Source organism: Mastomys coucha, unplaced genomic scaffold, assembly GCF_008632895.1.
Source record: "Mastomys coucha isolate ucsf_1 unplaced genomic scaffold, UCSF_Mcou_1 pScaffold23, whole genome shotgun sequence".
Lineage (NCBI taxonomy): Eukaryota > Metazoa > Chordata > Mammalia > Rodentia > Muridae > Mastomys > Mastomys coucha.
Genome location: NW_022196906.1, coordinates 34,679,749 through 34,691,336, shown reverse-complemented (window position 1 = coordinate 34,691,336; position 11,588 = coordinate 34,679,749). Strand labels below are relative to the sequence as shown.

At 44.9% G+C, this 11,588-nt stretch overlaps 1 protein-coding gene across 1 annotated transcript in view; it reads right to left on the bottom strand.

Annotated features, from left to right (window-relative positions):
* Positions 1-11,588, bottom strand: part of Clmp (CXADR like membrane protein) — a 105,978-nt gene that overhangs the window by 18,244 nt on the left and 76,146 nt on the right. Inside the window, exon 2 of the mRNA XM_031344948.1 lies at positions 6,999-7,156. Coding sequence (XP_031200808.1) covers positions 6,999-7,156 — 158 coding nt within the window. The remainder of the gene's footprint in view (positions 1-6,998; positions 7,157-11,588) is intronic.

Here is an 11,588-nt window from a genome sequence, read left to right as displayed (position 1 = left end):
AAAAAAAAAAAAAAAAAAAAACAACCCAAAAACCAAAAAAACCAAACCAAAACAACAACAAAAACCCACATGGGGCTGGAGAGATGGCTCAGTGGTTAAGAACACCGACTGCTCTCCCAAAGGTCCTGAGTTCAAATCCCAGCAACCACATGGTGGCTCACAACCATCCATAACAGTATCTGATGTCTTCTACTGGTGTATCTGAAGACAGCTACAGTGTACTTACATATAATAAATAAAATAAAAAATAAAAAAATAAAAAATAAAAACATAAACCAACAAACATGAGCAGGAAGATGTTACAACCAGTGCACATGAGAATTAGGATTAAGAGCAGTGTCTGTTTCCTTGGGACAACATCGATTTATTTCTCTGTGAGCAACAGTGACTTTTGTTGCTGAGGCTAAAAAATGTGAGTGATACTGTCAGCCTCCTACTCATGATCCCCCTGCCTCAGCCTCACAAGTGCTGGGATGCTGGGTGCTGCCACTACACCTAGCTCTGACATTGCTTGATTCTGGGGTCCTTGCCACGACCACGCAGTCTTCTCTGTCAGAGTGCCTCTCCTCTTATTTTTGGTCAAGAAACACCCACATGTGTGTAGACTTTCCTGGCTCCCCAGTTAGAATGGTAACTGCTTGCCCCAACTTCTTTTTGAGACAGGGTTTCACTATTGTAGCTCTAGCTGTCTTGGAATCCACTGTAGAGCAGGCTGGCCTCAAACTCCCAGAGATCCTCCTGCCTCAGCCTCCTTAATGCTGGGATTAAAAAAACATGCAGTACCACACCTGGAAATGTTTATTTATTGTGTCTGTGTGCCTGTGCGTAGGGATGTATGCACACATGAAGTGTAGGCACACAAACCACAGTGCATGTATAGAGGTCAGAGAACAATTTGTAGGAGGGAATTCTCTCTACCAAGTTGGTCCCTGGGATTGAACTCAGGTAGTCAGGCTTGGCTGCAAGTGCCTTTACCCACTGACTCATCTGGCTGGCCAGATTATTTCATTTTAATTGTAGAAAAGGTTAGTGATGACAGTAAACTGTACATGGTGTGATAGAACAATGGATTTTAACCCAATAAACACAAGAGACAAATATATGAATTACATTTGCTGTGGGGCTGTGCTTTATGAACTTCCTAGAGGATAAGTCAACTTGTTATAACTCGTATGGAACAGATGGAGATGCTCAGCTGTCTGGCAGCATCTCTGCAGTGCTGTGGCCTGTGAAGCGACTGTAAAATTGCTTGTCTGTTTTACTTTTGTTTACTTCTTTGTGTGTTTGTGCATGCCACGGCACGTGAGTGGAGGCTCCAGGGGACAACTTGTGGGACTCAGTTCTTTCCTCCACCGGGTGGGTCTCATGGATTGAACTCCAGTGCCAGGCTTGGCTGCAAGCATCTTTCCCCTCTGAGCCAACCCAGCAGCCTGGTTTCTGCTTGTTTTCCATCAAGGGTTTTCTTGCTCAAAGCCAAATGGGAAAGGAAAGGGTGACATGTAAGAGGTTACCATGGGAACTGGAGGATTTCTGTTCTAATTTCTTAATCTAAGAACATGGAGAAAAATTCTGTTGTACATTGCTGGGCGACTTTGGGAGGGGATGGCCAGTCTCCTTTTTGAAATTTAGTCAGCCTTAGGATAAAAGAAAAAAGTGAATTATTTGGTCACTCTACTCTACCAAGACTGAAATAAATACATGTGTTCCTGGGACTGCCTAGCCACCCCCAGTGTTCCCTGCCTGCTCCTAGCACCCTAGACAAAGGAGATAAAAACACGTTTCAAATTGAAATGCAGAGCTAAACTTGTGATTTGCGTCACTGGTTAGCCCACTCCACACAGCACGTCTATTTCAGCCTTTCCTGTTACTTTTTGTCAGCCACCCTCAGACTCACTCTTCCCCCACCCCCTGCCCCTGGAAGTTATAAAGTCCTGGCAGCTTTACCCACTATTTACTTCCTATCTCTATGTTGAGATTCCTAAGTTCTCATGCCTGTGGTTTAAACTCATTCTAAACTGGATGAGGTGGTGAATGTCCTCACCCTCAGCATGCAGGAGGTTTTTAAGGTGGTAAGGATGGGAATTTAAGGCTAATGTGGGATACACAGTGAGATTTGAAAAATGTTTTTAGATTTTTCTTTGTGTATGTGTGTGTGCACGTGTGTGTGCATATTCGTGCACTTGCCAAAGCATGAGTCAAGCAGAGGACGAAGTAGGCAGAGGAGGGGAGGGAAGCCTTTATTATATAGTATAAAATTATGCATGTTGTTGAGGGCCTCTCAAATCAATGCACCTGTGTCCGAGTGGTTGCCTTAAAATGCACCATGTCCCTAGCACTCTTAAAATCTTTCTAAAACTCTATGACTAATACAGGAACAGTTTTAAATGCCCTTGTATGTCTGGGAGATCATCCACGTTCAGGTCCTGAAGCCCCTACAGGCTACATCTTTGTTTTTGTTTGTTTCTTTTTTAAAATTTTATTTACTCATGTATGAGTGTTCTGTCTGCAGGCATGCCTGCCTGCAGAGCTGCGTGCCAGAAGAGGGCATCAGATCCACTGTAGATGCTGTGAGCCACCATGTGGTTGCTGGGCCTTGAATTCAAGACCTCTAGAAGAGCAGCCAGAGTTCTTAACTGCTGAGTCACCTCTCCAGCCCCCGGGCTTAAATTTTAAAGCTTGCCACTGGAGCTGCTTAGGAATTCCTAGCCCTTGTGTCTGTGCTGCTGTGTTTTCTTCCTTCCATCAAGACTCAAACCAAGGGGCTGGGGAGATGGCTCAGTGGTTAGGAGCACTGACTGCTCTTCTAGAGGTCCAGAGTTCAATTTCCAGCAACCACATAGTGGTTCACAACCATCTGTAATGGGATCCAATGTCCTTTTCTGATATGTCTGAAGACAGCTACAATGTACTAAAATAAAATAAATAAATAAAAGTTCAAAAAAAAGAAAAGATTTAGATCAAAGCTGCACATTATCGTTTATGCCTGTAATTCTAGCACTTGAGAGGCTGATGAAAGAGAGTCTCAAATCCAAGACCAGCTTGAGTCTACATTGGGTGTGGTGGTGCATACCGGGCTGCACAGCATGACTCTGTCTCAAAACAAAACAAAACAAAACAAAACAAAAAAACCAAACACCAAAATTTTTACATCAGCTTTTTTTCTTTTCTTTTTTTAAACAAGGAGGCCATCCTTGATCCCCCCTCCTCCATCAAGTTTTGGTGGGTGGTTCCAGCTTTATATAGCAGTTCTCTTATCTCTGATTTCACTTTCTAGGGTTTCACTGCAGCCAGTCATTTGTTCAAAAGCACTGAATGGAAATTCCAGAAAGAAACAATAAATACGGTTTAATATGTGTGCTGTTCTGGGTAGTGTGGGAAGCCTTCACAGTTCAATTGCATCCTGCCTGAGCCTTTATCCAGCCTGTCCATGCTGTGTAGGTGACTCACTCAGTCACTTAGCACCAGGCTGCTCTTAGACAGCTGTCCAGATAGTGTAGCACTTAAATTCTTGAACCTGACTGGCAGATTCTACAGTAGAAATGGTGAAAATTTGGAAACAATGAGGAGAAGACATAAAAAAAGTCTTCCTTCAGTCAAAGGAAAATCCTTGCCTTAAAGAAAAAAAACAAAACGAAAGGAACAAAACCCCATGTGCTGAAATTGCTATGATTTCTGGTAACTCTTTGTTCACTGGGACAGGGTCTTATGTCATAAAAACTGTACCGCTCCTTCTCTCCATGGAGCTGAGGATGACCTTGAACTTTGATTCTCCCATCTCCACCCAAGTGCCAGGATTGCCTGTGTGCACTGCTGTGTTCAGTTTATTCCATGCTGTGGGTTGAACCCAGGGCTTTGTGCATTCTGGGTAAGTGGTTCATCAAGTACACTACTTCCCCAGATCCTTTCCTTTCAAATTATTGGACACCTTTCACGGCTCCATCCCAGAAAGCAGAGATATGATGGTTGTATCTTGGCACCTAGAATGGCATAATGCTAAATAAATCTGTGGGGTCTGAATGACAGAATAAATGACGCCCACCCATCAACCAAAGGTAAGTTTGGAGACGGTGACTGCACAGAGCCACCCGAGTGGTGTTTTTAAGCCTACATTAAGCTCCTCACTCCTGGAGTAGTTCAGTTCTATAACTCAGAAGCTCTTTTCTCTCCCTTTTCCTTTAAATAAAAACGTCTGGGCAGAAGTTAAATGTGTGGCTATGGGCGCTCTGAGTGAGTGGGGATAAACACAGACACTACAGGAGAGAAAGCATCCAAGTGAAATTTGTTAACTATGGCGGAAACATGTATTCCACCGGGTGACCAGTGACATCAGTAGGCACTACTGCTGCCAGGCCTTGAGTCAGGGAGAGAGGTCAGTTTAACTCTGATTCAAAGAATAAATCGGGGCCTTGAATTATCAAGAAACATCAGAGGTAAGAGAGCTTCTGCCTCTGTCGAGTGGAGAGGATTGGTGTTGAACATTTACCACGGTGATTTGATGTTGAAAATGGGGCAGATACTGAAGATGGGAACTACGTAGTGAACTGACTAGGCAGGACTGTCATTCAAAACAGATGCCACCAGGACAGAAAAGGCAGCCCCAGATCGTGAAGAACCTGGGTGCCTGACTCAAGTGTGGTCCGGAGAGAGTCTTTTCCAGGCTTGTTCTTTGGCTTTTCTTCCAGGAACACAGATCCACTTACTCTATTCAGGGCTGAGAATATCATGTCTATGACTGACCAGGACCTTCTCCGAGTAAACACACTCAGGTTAAGGTGACCTTGCTCTGCAGAGAACAGGTCGCCTTTGGAGGATGTGCTATGAGAGAACAAGATGACAAGCAGAATCACACAACAAGGTGACACAGGCAGCTGTGTAGGCAGGTTAAAAACTCCAGTGTGATCCTGAGATGTATTTTTAGTGGAAACCTTAGCTTCTCTCAGTACAAACCCTCCTATGAAATTAATAACAGGGACATTCTAAGGAAAGGACAACCTTTCTTTTTTTAAATCAGAGAGAAAGAAAGAGAGAGGAAGAGAGAGAGGGAGAAAGAAAGAGAGATAGAGGCAAGATTAAAAGACTCTGAATTGTAGATTTAAAAAATAAAATCGCAAAATCTTATTTCACATAAGACACTCGATACTCTATTAATCAAAAGTAGGCATTATGCTAGACCATTTTGCTCAACCCTGGGCTAAAACAAACAATAAGAAAGTATTTGGGCTGGTGAGATGGCTCAGTGGGTAAGAGCACTGACTGCTCTTCTAAAGGCCATGAGTTCAAATTCCAGCAACCACATGGTGGCTCACAACCAGCCATAATGAGATCTGATGCCCTCTTCTGGTGTGTCTGAAGACAGCTGCAGTGTACTCATTTATAATAATAAATCTAGCTGGGTGGTGGTGACACACGCCTTTAATCCCAGCACTTGGGAGGCAGAGGCAGGTGGATTTCTGAGTTTGAGGCCAGCCTGGTCTAAAGAGTGAGTTCCAGGACAGCCAGGGCTATACAGAGGAAATCTTGTCTCCGAAAAAAAAATCTTAAAAAAAAAAAAAAAGAACATATTTAAGGTCGGATAGGTCCCGCTTTGTTATTCAGTAGATAACATATATTAAAATATGCTGTTTATGATCTTTACTATTTGTTCATAGAAATATAACTGTACCTTAAGTTGAAGAACATTGCATGCTTATGAAAAAAATTGCCCAGTGGGGTGTAGGACATACTTCCTCATTTACATAGTGAGTTCTAAAGACAAAGATGGGTTCAAAAGAGTAGAGTCAGTTTCAGACACACAGAAAGACCAGACCTTAGGAAGGGACGTGCCACACATCTCAGATAGCAGGTGAGAAATGCCAGGACACCTCTCACAATGGGTATGGTTCCTTAGTCACTAGGGTAGACCAAGACAAAAAGCATAGATACTCCATAAATGTACCAGCAAGGCTGGTAAAAACAGAACACGTTCTGGATTTTAAAACTCAGCAGCACACCCCCAAGTCCTGTCTGTGACTGACTGGTGCTGCTGAAGAATTAGGGTCCCTGCCCATTCATGATTCCAATCTTCCTCAACCAGAGAGTCTTAAGAAAAAGGTCAGTCTGTGAATAAGAGCAACGGTAAGTCACGGTGTAAGTGAGAATAGCTAAGTGGTAAGGATCTGAACGAGGAAGGGCCAGGCTGTCGGCAGCCAAAGCGGACAGTAGATTACTTAGTCCTGGTGTCTAATGGCGGGAAGCAGGGAAGCCCCAGGAGTCCGAGCACTACAACTTCTGCCTGCCCTGTCAGAAGCATAGGACACCGAGCCCATCACGGCCCTCCCCACACTGAGCATGGGAAGTCCCACAACTGCTTCTTTATTTTCCGACTTCAGTGCCAGCAATGGCTGTCTTACGGACGAGCTGGTCACATCTGGGAGCAGCGCTGTCATTTGTGTCCTGTATGTGCTCCTCTGTGTCGCGTGTCAGTTGTCATCTTCAGAACCTGGAAGTTATGACTTAGCAAAGCCAAGACCTGCTCAGGTGATCACAGCTTCAGAGAAGCAGGAGGAAAGAGAATTCTGGTCTTTGAGATCTGCTCACCAGACCAGGCAGGGCATCAAGCTGCTGCATCTCAGCCCCCTTCTTAGGTGAAGATGTTAACAGCGCAGACTCCGTTTCCCAGTGCCTGGTGCTTTTGGATTAGTTCTGCACACCCAAAGACCCTTTTACCCTTCCAACACAGATAATCCTCTATTTTCCTCTTTCTTTTTGGAGACAGGGTTTTACTATGTAGCCCAGGTTAGCTTCAGACTAGAGTTCTTCCTACCCGTGCCTCCCGAGTGCTAAGATTATAAGTATGTGCCACCTGGGTCCTTTTCTCTAGTTTTGAACGTGGATTTGTTCAGGTTGATGTTAGAGGAGAAAACAAACTCTTCCAGACCCAGAGAGAAAGACGTGAGGGCTGAAGAAGGTGATGATGCGAGGGCAGAAAGGAGAGCAATTGTAGCTAGGAGGGTACTTACCACTTTTTGGTTCCCTTCGTTATCCGTGAGCAGCCATTCAATGTCCAGGGTGTCTTTTTCTGGAAGCCCCAGTTGATGGTGACAGGGCAAGGTAACCTTTTCCTCTGCCACTCTCTTGATCTCAGTGTGAGTTCCCAACGTTCCAACATAATAGGATACTGAAAAGAGAAAACAAAACAAAACAAAACCCTCTAATGAGCAATGCAGATACTGGATGACAGCATAGACCCGGCAGAAATCGCAACAAATAAGCCATGGGGGTGCCTGTGAGCAAGGATGGGGCAAGTCTAAGGCTTCGGGATTCTAGAACTGCAAGCACTTTGCCTGCTCCTCCCAATTGCAGAGCCAAAGATTCTTCAGCCTCCATGGATTTTACCCCTCTGGTGCCTGTCTTCCTTCCTGGCTTATCTTTTTGGTGTTTTTTTGTTTTGTTTTGTTTTGTTTTGTTTTGTTTTGCAACGAAGTTTCACAGCGTAGCTGGGCTACCCTGGTGGGCCTGTACTATCTAGTCCAGCTTGGCTTTTTCAAATCCCCTGCCTCACTAGCAACCATGGTTAGTTCCCCTTATTAGTTTTGCTGTTGTTATTTGCATTTAAAAATAAGTTATGAGGTAATTGCTGGGCCTGGTGGTATAGCCTTGCAGCCTAACGATTAGATGGCTGAAGCAGGTAGATGAATGGATCAAGGTCCACCCAGGCTGCTGAGGAGTTGAAGGCCAACCTCCGAAACTTAGTGAGAACCTGACTCTGAGTAAAAAGTAAAGAGTGATCCAGGAAGTGATGGCGCATAATCCAGTACTCAGGAGGCAGAAGTAGGCTGATCTCTGTGAGTTCGAGACCAGCCTGGTCTACAAAGTAAGTTCCCAGACAACCAAAGTCACACCTGTCTCAAAAATACCAAATATGGGGGAAAAAAAATGAGGAGAAGCCTGTGGATCTAGCTCAGTGGGAGGGTTTATTTAGCTTGTGAGAAGATCTAGGTTCAGTTGTTTTTTTTCAAGTTTTTGTTTTTAAGATTTATTTATTGTTATATGTAAGTACACTGTAGCTGTATTCAGACACACCAGAAGAGGGCGTCAGATCTCATCACAGATGGTTGTGAGCCACCATATGGTTGCTGAGATTTGAATTCAGGACCTTCAGAAGATCAGTCAGTGCTCTTAACTGCTGAGCCATCTCTCCAGCCCTAGGCTCAGTTGTTAGTTCCTCAATAACAACATAAAACAAACGATATAAGTCAACAGCCCCTTTTCAGTTTTTTCATTCTTTGTTTATTTCTCGAGGCTTTCTCTCTCCTCCCTCCCTCTTTCTCTGCCTCTCCCTCTCCTCTCCTTCTCCCTCTCCCTCTCCCTCTGTCTCTCCCTCTGTGGCTCTGGCTGTCCTGGATCCCACTCTGTAGACCAAGCTGGCCTTAAACTCAGAGATCCACCCGACTCTGCCTGGGATTAAAGGAATGTGCCACCACTGCCCAGCCACAACTGTCTTTCATTCAGTCTGTCCTCTACTAGGGAACTCTGCATCAACACAAGCAGCTCTAGTTTCTGAAGTTACAGGGTCAAAGACACTGAAGCTCAGGAGATCCTTCCACACAAAACTTATTTTTCAAAAGAGCTGCTCTCACCCCAGAATGATTTTCTGCATTCTAGCGACATGCACTTAGGAGAATGAAAACATGACAAACACCATTGTACTATAAAGGGAAATTATTCATGCTAGGAGAATTATGCAAATCTAGAGAATCGCACCAGCATCTAATTACAGGGTTTAGGACAATCTTCCAAGGGCTTGGTAAATATTAGAAATGCTGTATGTAAATCATCCGTCTAGGATAGCGTAGCACTTCGAGGTTCTAAAAGAAAGGCAACTTCTGTTATTGCTGAATGCCTCACTGGTCACGCTGCTATACATCTGTAATCCCAGCTACTTGGAAGGCCGAGGCTGGAAGGTCACTTGAATTTCAGCATGACAGTCAGAACCTGTCTTTAAAATAAAGAAAACAAGGGTCGAGTCTAGGGTCTATGTGCCTATAATCCCAGCATTTGGAGTCTAAAGCAGGAGAATCAAAAGTTTGGGGTCACCCGGGCTAAAATAAACGTTAAGAAGTTGGGGTCAGGGAGTTGGTTCAGCAGTTAAGAGCACTGGCTGTTCTTCCCAAGGACCAGAGCCAGGTTTCTTGCCACTTCTTATCACGTGTACCCCAGATGTCAAGTTCTTTCGGAACAAATGTAGTACAAAGTGCAAATTGTGTTCACACACAATTTGAACAAATGTGTGTGTGCCCAGCTTATGTGGTGCAATCAATATAAGAAATAATGCTTTCAATTTCCTTTTACTGCGTATGTGAGAAGATTTCCTGTAAAACTAACATAGTTTTGATTTTGGTTTTTGCTTTGTAGGTTTGAATACATGGCAGATAGCCAGTCAGCACTTAGACCTATTTTACTGTTGAGTGAACTCTAGGCACGGGGGAGGAGCATCATGAGATGAGGTCCTGATAAGTCATTCAGAGCAGAAGTGCTCTGTAACATTGCGGGTCTCCTCTAGCCCATACGGCAGCCCCCAGGAAAGCGGAGAGACTGACCGCATTGTACTGCGTTGAGCTTGGAGGAGGAAGCGCTAGCTTTCATTCGCTGCTGAAACCCGCAGAGTTGTCCTACCCTCGTGCAAAGCTCGAAAACCCTACCCGCCCCCCCTCGCCCCGCCCCTTCGTGCATCCAGGAGGCCCTTGCTATATGCAGAATAAATAAATGCAAAGGCTTTGCTGTGAGACTTGCTGAGGGAGGCCACTAGAGGGAAACAAAGGCTCAGATTTGGCCGATGTCCCCAGAGGGCCGGAACACAGTGGTGGGCGGTGTGCTCTGCGCTCTCTAGCTTCTATTTATAACTCATCCAGAATTAAATACAGCAGCGCCCGGAGGGTGCCTTCGTGAATACAAACGACTTCAGCGAGGCAGGGAATGTCAGCCAGAGCCTACGGATCTGCCTTGTTGTTTGAACCTCAAGTCCCCAAATTCCAAGATGCTACCTGATCTCTGCAGATTCCTGGGACATTTTTTTTTTTTGTCATCTTGAGAAATAATTTGTTTGTTTGTTTGTTTCGAGACAGAGTTTCTCTGTGTAGCCCTGGCTGTCCTGGAACTCACTCTGTAGACCAGGCTGGCCTCGAACTCAGAAATCCACCTGCCTCTGTCTCCCAAGTGCTGGGATTAAAGGCGTGTGCCACCACCGGCCCGGCTAAGAAATCACTTTTTTACTATACGTTGAATTTACAGTCTGAGCTGGCAGGGGCCTCGGTAGTGTTTGTGGGAACCGCTTGGCATGTGCCTGCCATCTGGTGGGTGATAGGGAATGGGCAGGTCCAGCCACCTCTGGCAGCTAGCATAGGATTTCCTGGGCACCAGGGATCATCTTTAGGGGAAGATATCCTTACCGTTGGTCTGTCTAATTTAGGAAGAGATTGCAGCCTGGTCAAGCTAGCGAGTCACAGGGGTTCAGAGAAGGGAAGAATTTTTTTGAAATTTTTGCTATAGTATTTCTCTGTAGGAAGCCGCGTTGGAAGGGGGATTTGGAAAGGGGCTTCTTGTATGCAAAATGCTTTCCTGGAAGCCGTGGGCTTTCCCCAGTGGGGATTTTACAGGCAAGTCAGACACTTAACAAGGTGCTATCTCGAACCGCTTAGCCTTAGCATTATGAGGCCCCCAGCCTGGGGTCGGCACATAGGAGCTGCCCTGTAAACACCCCCCACCTCCCATGCTCCTCTATGGTAAGGAGGGACTAATTCTTAGTGTACTTGCTGCTTTCCACTAAAGTTAGTTTAAGATGTTGCTTTCTAAAACCTTGGGTCTCGTTAGATTCTTTTGATCATTCCAGACTTTTTTCAAAAAAGACCAGGCAAGAGGAAGTTTTTTAACAAAAACCATATTCATATCCCCTGCCCCTCTCATAAGGGATAGTGGGCTGGGCAGTGACCAAAGTACAGTCTCCAACCTCTCTTCTTCCTAAATAGGACTTTCCTACTTTTCCAAAGTTCATTGAATTCCCACGGCGGACAACTTGTCCCTACCATGCTTGTTCTTCCTGAAGGGGAACTACTCAAGCCATCCAAGTAATTTACCAGCCCGTGTAGATCAGAGTTTACAAAATTAGAGCATCCTGTGGCAGGGATCGGAAGTCTGGTCTTGGCACTTTGTGGAGTATACAGTGGAGTGCCCTCTAGTGGCAACACAAATGTAGCCTCCCTTTCTTCCATAGAGTGAGAACGTTTTTTCCATGGTTCCAGGACATTTAGCATTCACTAACCCTGAGTGGGAGGAGTTTCCCCATATTTTGCTTTACCCAGAATGCTCCAGTAGGCCTCAGGAGAATGACCGCTTCATATATGTGTTAGAAAGTAAAAGAAAGGGTCCTTCCAGTATTTGCAAGCCTGAGACAGAAGAAAAGCTGTGAGCACTGTGACTTCAAAGTTAGCCTGGGCCACACTGACTTAGCCTGTCTAAAAACAAAACACAGAGAAAGAACAAAAACAAAGGAAAAAAAATCCCTCTCATTGTATAGATCAAGAATTAAGATGAAGAGTGACTCAAGCCAAGTC